Source organism: Furipterus horrens, unplaced genomic scaffold, assembly GCF_987537825.1.
Source record: "Furipterus horrens unplaced genomic scaffold, mFurHor1.1.pri manual_scaffold_10, whole genome shotgun sequence".
Taxonomy (NCBI): domain Eukaryota; kingdom Metazoa; phylum Chordata; class Mammalia; order Chiroptera; family Furipteridae; genus Furipterus; species Furipterus horrens.
This window is the reverse complement of record NW_028327180.1, coordinates 1589275-1605676: the sequence shown is the minus strand read 5'-3', so window position 1 is coordinate 1605676 and position 16402 is coordinate 1589275. Positions and strand designations below refer to the sequence as shown.

Here is a 16402-nt window from a genome sequence, read left to right as displayed (position 1 = left end):
GGGTGTCTGCGTGACTCTCCTTGGCTTCATGGGGCCCCAGTGCCTTCCAGCACTGCTCGGCTGGGGGCGGGAGGCACAGGCCAGCGCGGCGTTTGCCCCTCCTTGACCGGCGTTGCCCCCAGACGAGCCCTCTCTGTGTGGGGCTGGGCCCCAGGCCACGCCCCGCTCCCGGACGCTGCTGCAAACAAAACCGAGGGCCTCATAACACAGGGTTTGGGCCCTCTGTCCACTAGAGAGCACCAGCTCCTTAAAGAAGTAACCTTCCCCGACTGGGGGCAAACAGTGGCTAGGACTGCTTTTAAAAAGTTTCACTAGCAAAAGAAAAGCAAGTGGAAAAAAGCAATGGAGCATTAAGACGTGATTTTCTCCAGGGAACAATACCGGACCGTCTGAAGGGTCTCTGACGGGGGCCGCAGTTCCACCCTTGGGGCCACGCTCCCCCTGCAGCAGAGACGCCCCAGCTAGCTCCTGCGCCCACATCCTCGCTGTCTGCTGTGCTGCCTTCTCACCGAACAGGAGCCCCCGTGTGTGACAGGTGCCAAGGGCAGCTGTGGCTTTGTTTTTAAGCCGCAGAGTGTTGCACGAACAGAAACACTTTGAACGTGCAGAGACTATGCCCTGATTTTAAGCTCTCGTCAGCCTCGAAAGGAAAAGGCAGGTGTTTCCAATTCACAGCCCGTTCGTTCAAAATAAATCCACGAGGGTTATGAATGGAATCAAAATAAATCTGGCTCATTGGACGGAATGTGATTCCCCTCTCCTGCATGTGTGTGCGCGTGCGCGTGCGTGCGTGCGTAAGGTAAGTGAGCAATGAAGCTGATGCTCGATCATCTGATAAAAATCCCAGTGGCACATTCTCGGTTCCTCTGCACGGCTGGGGGAGGGGTGAGCGCCAGCGCGGACCTTCCCCGCAGTGGCCACTTCTGGAACCATGTTTCACTTCCCGTCACCGTTTCCCCCTCCCCGTGGGTGGGTGTCAGCCCTCGGATGGCCCCAGTCCAGCAAATCCCCCTAAGGAACAAGCTTCCCCTTTTCCCAGCCAGCTCCATGGACGTCACCAGTTCTCTGGCCTGGCTGATGGGCTGCCCGGCTGCCCGAGGGGGACAGGCCTGAGACTCGGCCACCCCCGGCCCAGCCGGGCGGGCGGAGGTCGTTGCTGAGGTGCTGCGGAGCCCGAGCCCCGCGGGATAAGTCACGCGCTTCTCGGGAAGTGAGGGCCGGGCTGTGTGCGGTGCGGCCCTCGCCCCCCTGGCTCCGGTCTGGCCCTTCACCCGCACCCGACGCCCCGGCTCCGAGAACAGCCTCCCACAGCCACCGCCCCTGGCCCAGCGGCGTGGCGTCGGCCCCTGTGCCTGAAGGCCCTCAGCGAACACGGAGTGAAAGAATGCAGTTCCAGCCTTTCCCAGCTGACATAAAAAGGAATTTTTTATACAGAAAGGAGAAGGGAATCCCCGTGAAGGGCAACAGAAAAATCAATACAGCATACTTAGAGACTCTCGGTTGGACAGGAGCTGAACTTTAAGGTGAAATAACAAACAGAATAAAACGAATTTTGAGAAAAAACACTCGTTTCCCGCCATGGAAGTCGGTCAGTCAGCAGGCCTCGCTAACACACGGAAAGCCGCTGTGGTCCTGAGTGCGCGTTACCGCATCGCTGGGAGCCACGGGAGGTTCGTCAAGCCTGGAGGCCACGGACCTTGTGGGGAAAACAAGACTCGCGCTTGAAATAAACGGGCAAGCCAGCGCTGACACTCATTCACCAAACAGCTGACTCTCGACGGAGGGACAGGTGGGGCGAAGCCCGTCGGCAGGCAGGCCCCAGCAGCTTCTCGCCCAGCGGGGGCTGCTCCGGGGCAAGGACAGGAGTGGGTGGCATTGCTCCCTCCAGCGTGTGGCACCTGCGTTGGCCGGGGAGACAGGCATTCCGGGCGGGGCACCGCAAGGGAAGCCCAGATGGCAGCATCGCCTGCTGAAAAGCAGGCTCGTGGGCCCCAGGCCCGACCTTACGCAGCGTCTTCTGTGGAAGACGTTGGCTAGAAATGTGGGCCTCAGGACGTGTGCTCACCGTCACTCGCAGCCACGGAGCCCTGGCCTCCTGGGCCCTGCACCCTTCCCGCCACACGCTGGCCTTCCACTCGGCTTCACCCGCTGCCCCTGTGCAGCAGCAGGAGCTCACCCGCGAGACGTCCTCAGGCGGGAGATGTTAGGAGAACAGCGTGGTGTCACGTGCGATCCCACGCGTGCACCTGCGTCTGTGCCGTGCGCGTCACCGACACAGCAGCTTTCGGCGTTTGGGGCTTCGGGGTTCACGTGCCGCAGACAGACAACTGTCTGGGTTACAATTAATTCAAGCCCCAACTGTGCTGCCCGGACGGGCGTGGTTCTACGCCAGCCTCCTTCCTGTGGCCGGCACGCCACGGCGGAGCGTGGGAAGCGGGAGCTTTGTGGGCTGGGCCCACAGGGGGTCCCTGCACCAACCAAGGCCGACAGCTGAGCCCTGGCAACGGGCGCATCACAGAACAGCAGGCCGCACGGGCGCAGGAGGGGACGCGCCCATTTGCACGCGGTTACACGCACCGGCCAAAGGTGCCTTCACTGATTTTAGAGAATTATCTTTGACCATTGACACCAATAATAGCTCCGTGTGATGTAAACGGAATAGATAACAAATATTTATTGAGTAAATTACCCCTTCAATACACCAGCTTAAAAAAAACTTTGAAAATAGGTTTTCCCCCAAAATCTCCAGTGCCTACAGGGATATGCCTGCCTTTCTGTGTCTGACCATCTGACGCAATACGCCATTAGCAGCTGCCCCGAAGGCGGCTAGTGATCAGGAAAGGCTCTCTGCCAGGGAGCTGACTGGTCTCCAGAGTGAAGGCCCTTACCTTTCCCTGAAGGAGACCAGGTTCGTCCCCCCACCCCCACCCCCGCAGGTGACACGAGCCAATCAGAAGCTGCGGGGGAGCCGACTCCCAGCAGCGCACCAGGGTGGGCCCTGCAGAGGCCCCTGCGCGGCCAGCTGCTGCCATGACCAGCTTTACGGGACACTTCTAACAGGGCAGTAAAAGCTGTGGCTCCGCCCCACGTCACAGGCCCCGTGCGGGGGCCCACGAGGTGAGGCAGGCACCTGGGCGCTCGTTCCCTTCACGCCTCTCGGCTTCCCGTTCGCAGCTGAAGACGGCTGCGCATGGGCCTTTGCAGACGGCCGTCATCCCCCTCGTTTGCACCCCAGGACGCGGGCGGGCGGGCGCTGGGTCCCTGCGACTTCAGTGGAAATCGCGGCCAATGCAACCCCGCGCAGAACGCACGGCCAAGTGCGCGGTCAGAACACAGAGCCCACGCTTCGCCTTAGACGCAAAGGAGGCGGCACTGGGGGATGGTCTGAAGGACGAGTCCCATGGAGAGAGGCGCGCCGCAGGGACCGAGGGCAGGGCTGCCTGCGTGAGCCTCAGGCAGTCCCAGCACTTAGCTCTGCATCTCCTGCACTAACCCTGTCTTTACCTAAACTTTCATATTTGCTTCCTGTTAGTATTTATTTTTAAAAATATCTCATTAAAAGGTTCTCTTGGTTGTTGAGTTTTTGTTCCCCCCATTCTGTACCCCAGGTAGGTGCCTCACCCGCTCCCCCCAGCCAGTCCTGGTCCTGACCGAGGGCACAGGTGACCAGTCTGAGCCTCGCTGGGCCTGCGGAAGCCTGAGGCAGCCACAGAGAGGCGGGTGGACGCGAAGGTCCTGCCCACTCCTCTGATGGTGGGTCTGAGTACAGGAAAGGGAGGACCAAGATGGAAACTAGAGGCAGGACTACCAGCCTGGGTCCTTCCGCCAGCATCCTGGGCAGGAGGAGGCTGGAGGGCTGCCTGGAGTAGGCGGCTCCGGGATACACTGCTGGGGGCAGAAGTTCGAGGGCACTGGTGCTGCCCCAGGCAGGGATGGCCTCCTCCTGTGGGGCAGGAGAGGGGGGCGCCTTCCGCCCTCCCCCCAACACACACACCCCAGGGGGGATGCTGGAAGGCTCACAGCACGCTGTTGCCTCGGGACAGCGGGGAGTGCGGGGACACAGAGGCCGGTGGGGACAGGAAGTCTTAACTGAATGAAGGGTCAAGTGTTATTTAACTGCCAACACATCACTTCTAAGTGCTGGATTAAATCCATGTCTTCGACATAAACGTGACCTTGGAACTCAAGGCCCTGTTGCGCAACTTGCAGGTTACAGCCCCTGGGATGGGCACCGGGGAGACCGCAGTGCAGCCTGCTGCCCCCCATCCCCGAGTCGCGCCCCCCTGGATCCCCCATGGGAGCTGGGAGCCCCACCCAGGCCCTGGGAACAGTTCCTTCCTTACACAGTCGCAAAGAACATGGCGCCGCTGCATTTTTATGGGGCCACAGAAATAAACTTCTCCCAGGGACGGTCACAGGCGGCAATGAATTTGCATTTTAGTTCAAGTCCCGAGCGGGGCTTGTTCCCCTTGGGGTAGCGGAGGGATGGAGGCCGAGATGAAGGGATAAGCAAATAGATAGTGAGGGGCCAATTAAGTTATTAACGAGAGTGATTCCACTGAAACTAATCTGAGTCCTGAACAGGCAGGCGATTTAAGAAGCAAATTGCTCTCGGAAAGGGCAGCAGCGACATTACCTGGGGGCAAATTCCAATGTCCCACGAGGCTGTTCAGGGGCCTTATCTGTGTTTCAAAGGTCCCTCTGCTGTACAGGTGAGCTGGCTGCAGAGAGTGCCCACCTGGAGGCCACCCGCGTGGCGCTGCAGGCACCGCTGCCTGCCTGCCCGTCTGTCTGCTGGCGCGCGGGCGCCTACAGATGCTTCACTTCCCCCATTTCCACGTCCACCGTCTCTCAGCAGGTTACAGGCGGGTCTCCCACACCCCCGCCGCATCTGGTGCCAGATGGAAGTGCATGTGTGGCACACACATCTGTACACACACATGTAGGAGTATATGAAGATGCACATACATGTATGCATGTGTATACAAACACACATATACTTCAACCTGCATGCACATTACAGTCATTTTGTCTAGCTGGTAGGACTGGGAGTCCTTGATTAATTTTTTCTTTATGCCTTTTAATATTTTTTAATAGACAAAGTGTGGAGGTGACAAGGGTCAGAAACCATGAGGCCAGTGACAAGTGGCTCATCTGCGTGGACTTCGAGGCCACCCGGGACGAAGGCAGGACACGGGATGGCAGTGAGCCAGGCTGTCAGTGATCGATGGCAGATAGCAATCGAGATGGGGACAGATGGTGGGGATGGCAGCCGGGGCAAGGAACAGAGCAGATAACAAGGCGGCTCGGACTGGAAGGCGATGCCCCAGCGGGGATGGGCACAGAGGAAAGATTTCTGAAGAAGAGGCAGGAACACAAGGTTTAAATGTGGGGTGTGGGAGTGGGGAGCGAAACCCTGTGCACCCGCTGCCCTCACGTGGCGCAGGGTGGGCGCCAGGGGCTGAGTCCCCGCCCTCCTCACCGCTGAGGGGCCTCGGCAGCTGGTGACAGAGCCAGGTCACAGACACGGGGGAAGGCACAGCAGGTTGTCAGCGGGCCGTCCGGTCTCCGTGTTCATTGGTGAGAAGCGGCACCCCCAGCCCCGCCCCCCATGAGGCGGCTCTGTGGTCCTTGCAGGAGAAAGCCCAGTACGAAGAGTATGAACTCGAAGACACAGCTGAAGAGGCCTCACGGTCCTAGAACCTAGTGGCCATGGTTAAACCAGAGGGACGTCAGCTGTGCCCCCTGCCCTGGCCCCACGCCCCTCCCCTGTTCCCGCCCCTCTGTGTGGCCACATCAACCACTTGGGGCAGAAAAGCAGGATTCAGAAATTCCGAGGTGACTGGGAAAGGCCTGAAGATGCGGTTTCCCAGAAATGACATTTTGAAAACGGCTCTAGAAACTCTGTCCCTCCTCTGGACAAGGGGGTAGGATTCTCGTCATCTGCAGAACCTGTCCCTTTGGGACGTGCTTGGGACATGCATCTCTGGACTTCAGGGTGAGACTGGTGTCTCTGATACCATGACTCAGCTGTTTTTGTCTCTTGGGAGCGACCCTGAGACCTTTGGAAGGTCACTGCACTGAAGGCGGATGGCCTGGCCCCTGGGGTGCAGAGCAGGCAGCTGGAGGGTCAGCCATCCACGGGGCGTGGGCATCGAGGACAGCACTCTAGGGCGGCGTTTAGTATGTGCACAGCTGGGGGACACAGGAAGGGTGGCAGGAGAAGCAGATGCGAGCAGGAGCCTCGCACCCATGTTACTGAGACTTGTTCTCTGCCCTGGAGGGGCGACCGGGCAGGGGCCAGTGGGAGCACCTGCTCCCCACGGCCGCCGCTCGGTGCGGATGTCCCCTCGGGGAAATAGAAAGTGGGGCAACTCCCTGAAAGGGTGCGCCCAGAGGGTACCGTCAAGTGGAAAACCCATGTTCTGTTCGAGCCTGTTAGGTACACCCTGCCCCTGGCCCTGAATGAAATCTTGGGTGTGCCAGGCAGCTTCCCCACTGACGTAAAATAAGTTGCGCTCACTCACAAAAACCGCCTCTTCTCACTCAGGCTGGTCAAGAAGCCAAGCGCCGCTCTGCGTGCCCAGCTCACGCTTTCCCACCAGCAGCTCAAGCCTGGTGGCCGGCAGCCGGCGCTTGGGGCGAGACGCTGAGCTCCCCCCGCGACCCCCAGCCTCTCACCCCCCCCCACCCCACACACACACACGGAGTCGTGGCGTCCGGCTGCGCCTGGCTTGCGGGGGGCAGGGCAGTGAGGGCAGAGCAGAGGGGCGGTTTTCAGGAAAGGCAGCGCTGACCCCGGGGGCCGCTGTTGGAAGCCCGCGCTCTCTGGTGGCCGCGTGCGTGTCATCCGGCCTCACTTCTACCCTCGGAATTGTCCTCAGTGGCCTGTCGCCATTCAAGAGCAAAAGCCACCCCGGCTGAGTCTGTCCTGCACGTCTCCCTCCGCACCGGGCCACAGGCCCAAACGCCCAGCCGCCCCAAGGCACAGGGCAACGCGCCCCTAGAGAAGCGCGCGCCCCTTCCTCCCCCGCGTCACGCCCACGGGCGTGTGCAGCCGAGTGGGACCAGGAAGTCTATGGACAAGGGAACTGCTCTTGTAAAAATGAAACGTCGTTAAGTCTCACTTCCCAGCTGTTACTTGACATATGCTCCACCGTATGTTAGCTCCAATAAAGTGTGCACTTCGGACTTGTGAGCAAAGAAAAAAAAAAAAAAATCTGTCTTCAGAGCCTGCACGCTACTTCTTGAAACAAACAAGCCCACAAACGGTAGTTTAAGAAAGAGCCCGCTTGTCACCCCTTCATTCAGCCGGGCGTCAGAAGAGGAACCACGGCGTTCGTAGGAGGCGCAGCGGCCTGGCCCGCGCTGTGCTGGCGTGACCTTTACACTTCCACATCACGGCAGGCAGTTGCTTCCCAGATAAGGAGGAGCATAAATTCTCCCCTCGGGACAGCCCTGGGTCTCAGCTGTCCAGAGGCTGTCTCAACCTGACATCATGGCATTTGACGGGTCTTGGAAGATCGACCGGAATGAGAACTATGACAAGTTCATGGAAAAAATGGGTAAGGGCCTCATTCTCGCACGGCTCCCTCGGCTCCTTCTCACAGGCGTTGTTCTAGCTCCCTCTGAGCCGAGGGGCTGGGGCGGAGCTCCTGCTGCACTGGGAGGGCCAGGAGGGTGCTGGTGCCCAGCAGGGGGCCCGCCTTGCCCTGCTCCCGCCAGGAAGAGCCCTGGGGCTGCCCTCTGAAACCCGCGGTGTCCAGGTGTGTGGAGCCACCGCAGGGAAAACGGGCAGGTGCTTTGTTTAGCGAGTGACAAACGGCAGGTGTTACAGCGTTCCAGGGATAGAGAAGCAGAGATCATGTCATGAAGTAAAGGGACAGAGTCCTATCAAAAGTCACAGCCGAATACGTGAGACTCAGTTCTCCCTCCTGTGATGTGAAAACCTTTGCAATACTCTCATGACGATCTGTAGTTTCTAAGGGAGGTTCTAACCCAACCGATTCTAACGTTGATACCAACACTCTGGCGGCACGTTCGCTGCAGAAAAGCGGCGTCACGACCGCAAAGTAAACACCCACTCCCACGTAGCCTACAGCTCGGGGACTCCAAGTGCAAGCTTATGGAACCTGCACACCCGACAACAGTGAACTTGCCTGCAGTGACTGCAAAGGATCTCACTTTTGTGACGGTCAGCAGTGCCACAAAAAAGCAGAGAGTCAGGAAGCTGGTGCTGTAGAACCGTTACAGAAGGCAAAGGTGCGGCCAGGAGAACGCGATGCAGAATTAAAGCCGAGCACCCGCGCACACGCTCGGATGTAGCTCTAACCCTTCATCAGGCCCCTCTGGAGGCTGGCTTACTTACCACTGAGGCAGAAAGGTTGATACTTTTATTAAAATTACTTAGGTCTAAGATTCTATCATTTTTATGCTTCATTTAACTTTTCTTAAATGTTGGAAAAGTGCTCTTTCTCTGTTGGAGCCAGAACTTTTTCTGCAGAAGCACGCGAATGCTCCTGTGCAGAGGCCGTGCCCCCAGGCTGCCCCCCCCCCCCCCGAATATCAACAATGCAGTAAAACAGAGCCGAGGCTCTGACCTCACCCGTCCCGACTCTGTTGCCTCTGCAGGTATTAACATGGTGAAGAGGAAGCTGGCAGCCCACGACAACCTGAAACTGGTCATCACACAGGAAGGAAACAAGTTCACAGTCAAAGAATCCAGCACTTTTCGGACTGCTGAAATCGTCTTCGATCTTGGCGTTGCTTTTAATTACAGCCTAGCGGACGGAACTGAACTCAGTGTAAGGAATTTTTTTATAAGCAATGCATTCTTGCTTATTGTACACACTACTAAAATAATCTCTGCTTTCTGTCATTGGGTGGCTTAATTAATAGAGGTCTCTTTCATTTATGAGTTTATCCACATTACATATTGCACACGCTGGCAGTGTTGAGATGTTTTTATTTTCATCCGTATCTGTAAGGAAACTGGATTGAACATAAGAACTGGAGAAAACAATCCGGTCAGTGACTGAGTGCAGACCTGCTCGTGGCCCGAAGGCTGGCGCTTGCAACTTCACGCAGGGACAGCGACAAAACATACAGCTCCCGCCTGAAGCAGCGAGAGGAGCATTAGATTAGAAAGGGTCTTAAGTCGGAGAGGGGGGAGTTGTTACGAGCGGGCCCCCCAATTAATTAATTAAACTGTTTTGCATATAAAAAACGTATAGTTCTCTAACTTAAACATATCAGGCATTTAGTAAGTGTAGCTGAAATTACAAATAAATGAAGAAACCACTGAATGAGTCAATGATCGAATGGGAAGGTCTAACGCTAAAGGGAGGGCATCCCTTTTAATGTTTAAGGTACTAAATTTTAGGGGCTCATATGTTTCAACAGATCTTTTAAATACTTTTTTGTCCTCAGAATTTTTCTAGTTAAATTAAATGTTTGCAACAACACAAAAACTGTTAAGTATTTTACCAATTATGGCCGTTTAAAAATTGCGGTACCAATTACGTAGGTCAAAGCCGGCACGTGGGGGTCCGCGCCGGAGAGCGCGGAGCCCGGGCGGGTTAGTCTGGGCCCCGTGGCCGCGCGCCGCGCCGGCTGGCTTCCTCTCTGCGCGACGGGAAGGCCAGCACCTGCCTCTCACGGGCACCAGGAAGGGGGGCGAGGCCCAGCTACACAACTCACAGCGGTACTGGCACGTGCAAGAGACTAAACACGCTATTTTCTTACTTCATTGTTGTTTTCGCACAGGGGGCCTGGACCCTGGAGGGCGGTAAGCTGATCGGGAAGTTCAAGCGGGTAGACAACGGAAATGAACTGAACGCTGTCCGAGAAATCATCGGTGGCGAGCTGGTCCAGGTGAGCTCCAGAGCCAAAGGAGCTACGTAACAACACTTCTAGTTCTGTGGTTGCTGAGTTACATCGTCAGTAAACAGACCATTACTTTCCTCCAACCCTTTGATTTAAAAAACGTCGATCCTTTCTGACGCCTATTTATTGGAGAGAACTTGGGTATGTCACATATATCGACGCCTATTTTAACTGGAAATGTGACTCCAAGCCAAACCATGTTTCTAAAAGGGTGTGTTCTGTATCTCTACAAAATGTTGCCATCAAGTACACGAAAAATAGTACAAATGCATTTCAAAGCTATAATGATATTGTATGAATCTCCTCTAACCTCCTCTTAATTTAGCCTTAAGTCTGAATGGTAAATCCTCCTGTCTGTTTCAGACTTATGTCTACGAAGGAGTCGAAGCCAAGAGGATCTTCAAAAAGGAGTGAGCCCGCCCCTGGAGCTCGGCCCCGACACCGGCTGAGGGGACCCCTACGCTGTCCCAGGGCCCGTTGCTCTGCTCCCCGGCCATCCAGCCCCAGACCGACCAGTCCTTTCTGAACAGTGACCACGGGCTGAGATTTCCAGTCTCTAACACAGAAGAAGTGAAAGCTGATTGGGATTCAACTTGGTTTACATTCTCTAAGATGCACGTCCATTGGAGTTCTAAAAGAATGTGTGGCGTATTTTAAAACAGACGAATAAACGTTGTCCCTACATTGCTTTACAAGTAGCCTCTCCTTAAAACAAAGCTGTGACATGACTGTGCGTACTGATAGATGTTTCGGGTTCCACCCCCACATTTGGGAAATGAAAAACAAAGACTGTGTTGAGTCTTTAAAATCTTGCACTGGTTTTAAAAATATTCCTTAGTAAAAGATACTATTATATAAACTAAATATTCCACTAGAAAACGTAGAGATAAGAAAAGCAAATGGAAAATAAACTTCGCCTGAGCGCGCCCCAGTCGCGGTCGGGGGTGGGAACATGTGCCCCCCACACCTGTGTCTGCGCGGGCAGAGCCCACAAAGGACGCGGAAGCCCGGCACCTGTATTGCTCCCCACCCCGTCCGCCACCCCAGGCCGGGCTGGGAAACTGCCTGAACGTCCCCCTCGTGCGCCCTGCCCGCCTCCCAGCGCAAAGCCTCCGAGCAGCGCAGCGGAAGCCCGTGCCCCATAAGGCGGGCTGTTCCAGACCTGGGCCCTTCCCTGGCAGAGGAGGCAGAGCACAGTCCGAGGGACGGGGCGTCGTCTGTGATGACGCCCCCGCCAGCCTGTGGCGACGGGCACTAGCTCACGGCAGCCTGTGGCTCAGCCAGCTGGGGTGCCAGGCAAGCCCCGCCGCCTCTTTGGACCTCGGCGCAGTGCTCTTTAAAGGGAGGCATCGGACCAGACCACCTCCCAGGTCCTTTCCAGGCCGCGGCTACGACCTCTGGACAGCAGCAGGCAGTGACCCTGCCTCCCAGGAGCCCCCGCGTGGCAGAGTGTTGCAGTGGCAGAGGGTGGGGACAGGAAGCTTGGTTAATGCTCTGCTGCTACTGTGCCAAACCCTCGATGATGCCCCGACTGGGAGCCCCGCATTCCCACCGCACACAGGGCCCCGCAACCAGGCCTGCTGGCCGGAGGACTCCGGGGCGCCTGCAGAGAGGTGACAGCGTGGGGATCGGGACGGGAGGGGCATGAGGAACAGACACTGGGGTTGGTCATGAACTTCGGGGACACCTGTTCCCTGCAGCTGCGGTGTACGACTGCCACCTGCTGGCCGGGGGCGGGCACGCGCTCCGAGGCCCCCGGCAGGTGCGCTGCGGTGGGAGAGGCCTGGGGAGGTGGACCGCCCGGGCGCTGTGGTTTGAAATGCTGGCCAAGGCGCCCACGGTTCGGCACCCAAACTGAACAGAAGTGCAAAGACTCCTTTTCCGCCCCCCGAGCAATCTCCGACAGCGGCTCTTCTTCATTCTCGGACACAGGCATGAAACAGTCCATGCTGGACGCTGCTGGGGAGATACCCGGGCCGTGAGGAATGTCATCAGACAGACTCGCATCCTTGGGCCCAACCTGGGTATGAATCAGGGTGCTAGAGCAGCGGCGTCAGCTTCAGGGCGAGCTAAGGTGTGGGTGCTGTGACCCCGGGCCCTGCGCCAGCACTGACAGCAAGCGAGGCAGGCAGCGGCAGGACGTGGAAACCGCCAGGGCGGGGAGCCACGGTAAGAAGTGATCGGAGGGCTTCTCCGGGCCTCTGCCCGCCCTCTGCGACCCAGCCTGCGGTGACAGTGCACCACCAGGGAGAGTGGAGGGGACTAAGCCATGTCCGGGGACCAGTGGCCTGCGGAGGGAGAGCAGCGGTGGGAATGCGGGGCAGTGAGCACGTTCTCCGGGTGTCCGCCCAGTCCCAAGGCCATGTCCCCGGAGCACCCGCGGTGTGACCGGTTCTTTCCAGAGGGTTCTGAGGCAGGCCCACACGCGCCCGGGAAAGCACCTGATGGCCCGCGCCCCGAGTTCAGAACAGAACAAGCGGAGCAGGCTTTGCGGGAGGAGTGCACGCTGAAGGCTGTTTCCGGATCATGCTTCAGGTGACCTTTTAAACATGACGGCAAGATGACAAGGGCATCGAAGGCCCTAAACGTGGCCCAGAACATCTCTGCTTCAACACAGCCTTAGAACAACGACCTGAGTGAGGCTGGCACTTCCACCCACCCCCAGTCCCCGCCGAGTGTCCGTGCTGTGTCCCCACAGCTCAGTGCGCTCACCAACATCACACCTGGGTCCCGCGTTAGGTCCGCACACCCGCCTGGCCCGGCCCCGGGCAGCCCCAGAGGGAGGACCCTGTGCGACCACGAGCGCGGGGAGCAGTGCCGCTAACCGGCACGCTGGGCGGCCCCGATGAACACTCCCACCCGGGAACGCGCCCGGCCACGTGACCGAAGGCACTGACCTGTTCCCGGGCGGGACGTGGGCAAATGGGCTCCGATTCGAGCTTTTCTGCTTCCTCGTCCTCAGTCTCATCTGCGTCTTCTCTCCCTTCCCACTGGGCCCCTGGCCGACCCGTGTGTCCGCAGCCACCGGCCCCGCGGGCCGTCCGGGGAAGCTGCAGACAGACGGGGAGACGAAGCTCAGAGCGCCGTCCCGAGCCCAGTGCAGTTAGAGAAACGGGAGCCGCGGGGCGCCCTGACCTCCCTGCTGCCCAGACCGGGGAGCGAAGGTGCCTCCCTGGGCTCGGAGGCGCAGGAACACCCCCAGCGGCGGGGATGAGGCCTCTGCCCGGACAAACCCCGTCCGACAGCCCCGTGTCTCCCCCCGCCAGCGACCAGCCCCGGGAAGCCCTGGGTGGGTGGGTCTCGTTCGCGTCTCGCGTCAAAGGCACGAACGCTCCCCGCTCCGCCGCCCCCGCGGCCCGGCCCCCGCGCACGGAAAGGATGGACACGCGTGCGCGCGCTCGTCCCTAACGCTGCTCGAGTTCCCGGGGCGCCGACAGCGCAGAGGGGCCTTTGCTCGCCGCGCTTTCCGGGCGCGCGCGGGCCTCGCGGGGGCCCCGCTGCAGACCCCGTGGGCCTCGAACCCCACGCCCACGAGGAACGTGCAGAGCTGGCCCAGGCCCCTTGGCAGCCCGCGCTCGCGAGGCCGATCGGCACCGCACTAACCAGCCCGAAAACAGGCGTCGCCGCCAGGGGGCACGGAGCCCACCCGCCCGAAACCCCGGCCCGGGGACCCACCGGGCACGCGGGGTGGGAAGGGGCGGCGCCCCGGGGTGGAGTCGCCGCCCGCCGGGAGGGGACGCGACGGGGACTTCCGGTCCGCCAGGAACTTCCTCCCGGGAAACCTGTGCGGCCAGCTTTCCGCCCGGAGGCGGCAGGCGCTGGGAGGGCCCGATTCCTCGGTGGGGGGGGCGGGGGAGGGGTGAGCCCACTTCCGGGGCGGGGCGTCCGTCGCGCGTGCGCAGGCGGGGGCCTCGGGCCGCTGCCCGGCCCCGGAAGGCGGAAGTGCGCACTTGCCTGGTTTCCGGCTGCGGGGCTGCGGCGGGGCAGGGGCGCGATGGAGGGGCTCGCGGCGGCCGGCGGCGACCCGGACGGGCCCCGGGAGCGGCGAGGCCCGGGCGAGGCGGCGGGGCCGCAGCAGAACCACCAGGCGCGGTCCCCGCCCGCGGCGGACCGGCTGCCCACGCACTCGTACTGGCTGGACCTCTGGCTGTTCGTGCTGGTGGACCTGGCGCTGTTCCTGGTCGTGTACCTGTGGCCGTGGTGAGCGCGGGGGCGCGGGGCCGCGAGAGCAGGCGCTTCCCGGGCTCCTGGGCGGGGCTCAGGGCGTCCCGGCGCTTCCCGGGCGCTTCGGGACGAGACGGCCGGGGCTGTGCTGCTCTGCCCGGGGACACCGCAGGCGGCCGGGGGACCGGGCGGCCGGGGCATAGGGGCGCGGCGGGGACGAGTGGCAGCAACGCACCTGCGCGCTCCGAGGCCCCACGCAGGCCTCTCAGGCCCCCGGGGTGGCCGCCCAGCGCCGCCGTTCCCGCGGACCCCCGTTCGCACCCCCCCGAACGCGGTGGACGCCTCGCGCGGCCCCGAGCGCCCCGTTCTCATCGCCCGCGCCCTGGAGCCTGTTCTGGCCGAGCGGGGGGCAGGGGGCCGCGAGAGGCCGCGTGGGGACGGGGCGGGGCTGGCGGCGGAGCAGACGGACCGGCCCCTCGGACTCGGAGCGGATCTCGCCTGTGCCCCGGCGCTCGCGGCGGGCCGTCGCGTCGTCGTCCCCCGCCTCTGCCCTCGCCCCGGCACGGACTGGAGCGTCGGCCCCATCGTAGGGCCCCTCTGTCCGAGTCCCTGGATCGGCAACGGGCGGGGAGCGGGCGGGGCTGGCGCAGAGCCGGGTGTGTGTACGGGGCGTGCCCACGCCCCCCGCCGCCCCCCTTGTTCTGCAGAGACACGTCAGGTACAGTGTTTCTTGCTCGTTTTGTCTTTTAATGACCTGACTTCTCGGCTCTGGGTAGAAAACAGAAGCCTTCCGACGAGTACCGGTGTGTCCGTCGCGAGGAACAGGGGTGCTTACAGGAGCGGCGGGGAGCGTTACTTCGGGCAGAAAAGGAAGCCCCGCTGACAAACCCTCGGCTTTTACAGACGGATCGCCCGGTGCCTGCATCCCGGTGTGGCTCCCGGACTGGGTTCTGCGAGGGAGCACCAGCCGCCTCGGGACCAAAGCGGGCAGGTCGCGCAGCAGCAGGATTTCCAACCCTAAGGGACCTTCCTCGTTTTCCACGCGTGTTACTCATTCGGGGACTGTTAAATGCTAGGTTCTGAACACTGGACTCTGATTCATGTTTTAAACCTTTTTCAAACATGTCTGTACAGAAGCCTAATTAAAATATTTATACGGAAAGGTTTAGTGTATTCATTAAGAACTGCAGTAATGTCTTTCCTTTTAACATTTTAAGGGATGGCCAGGGTTTAGTACGATGCAGATAACCTGGTGGATTCATAAGGTGAAGCATCTCAAAATAAATTACTCCAAAGCGAGGGAAGGGTTCTGAGGGAAGCTGGAAGCCGTGCAGAAGCGCAGGTGTGCCGTCCCGGCTGGCTGTGGGTCTCCGTGGCTGCCGGGCGGTGGGCCCCCCGGGAAAGCATATGGGACCAAGTACTGGGAAGCCAGAGCACAGGCCTGCCTTCCCCAGCGCTCCCCCCTCTGCCTTTTAAGCTCTTGAGCGCCCAGAATAGGACGGTGTGTTCCAAAGATATTTTGTATTATTGCGGTTGCACTAAGAATGCTTGTGACCAAAACACGTTTATTTTTATAACATCTGTAACTTGGGCAAAGTCCGCATATTTACTCATCAACCAAGAGCTGAGCTGCTGGGGTGGGAGTGGCCCCCTGAAACCTGGGGCTGGTTCTGGAGGGTTTTATCTGTCAGCTCGAAGGTTGGCAGCTGTGCCCGCCGGGGACTGTTGGTGGCATCTGTCAGAAGAAAACCTTTAGGCAACAGTGGGGGCGTCCGGAGAAGCAGCACTGGGCTCTCCTGGAGGGTCCCCAGCACCGAACGGCGGCTGTGCTGCTTGCTGGTCACTGTGCCCAGTAAATGCGTATCGTGCAGCTGTTTGGTCCCATGCGCACGTGAGGCGGTGGCAGGAGTACCGGTTCCCACTGAGTGTAACGTTAAGTCACACGCAGACTGACAGCCATACTGCCCCCCTGAGCCTGCAGTCTGCCCGTGACCACAGCTGCGGGGCACTGAGTGTTTCTAGTGCAGGGAGGTGGGGGCTGCAGGGTCAGGTCACTGCTGTAAGTGGCAGACAGCGGTGGCAGTGTGAGGGCAGGTCTTTCCTCCAGACGTCGGGTAAGAACTGGCACCTCAGGTACAGCGGCTGCCACAGGCTCCACCCCGCCACCCTGCCCACACCCACGTTTCCACACTGATGAAAGGGACACCAGGAAAAGCTGGCAAACCTGCTGTGACAAAAAGACATCAAAAGAACGGCCAGCAATGTGATCTTAATCTGGTAAGTTTCCCAGGAGTAAAATGACTGTTAACCACTTGAACTGGCTGACTGGGAATGGTGGGGAGGTCTGTAGGGG

General features: G+C 59.7%; 1 protein-coding gene and 1 long non-coding RNA gene across 3 annotated transcripts in view; one reads left to right on the top strand and one right to left on the bottom strand.

Annotated features, from left to right (window-relative positions):
- LOC149999162 (uncharacterized) overlaps window positions 1–13718 on the bottom strand; it is a 92903-nt gene extending 79185 nt beyond the window's left edge. Inside the window, exons 1-3 of one of the 2 annotated variants that reach the window (XR_016513309.1) lie at window positions 13561–13714; window positions 12783–12935; window positions 8949–9115 (exon numbers count right to left, since the gene is read on the bottom strand). This is a non-coding gene — a long non-coding RNA (uncharacterized LOC149999162). Of the gene's footprint in view, window positions 1–8948; window positions 9116–12782; window positions 12936–13560 lie in introns of those variants that run through there. The other variant, XR_016513310.1, reaches the window with a different exon arrangement.
- Window positions 7446–10580, top strand: FABP2 (fatty acid binding protein 2). The gene is made up of 4 exons (XM_090288241.1): window positions 7446–7565; window positions 8632–8804; window positions 9766–9873; window positions 10249–10580. Exons 1-4 carry the CDS (start codon window positions 7499–7501, stop codon window positions 10297–10299), a joined length of 399 nt encoding a protein of 132 aa, XP_090144367.1. The 5' UTR covers window positions 7446–7498; the 3' UTR covers window positions 10300–10580.
- Window positions 13719–16402: the final 2684 nt, after the last annotated feature.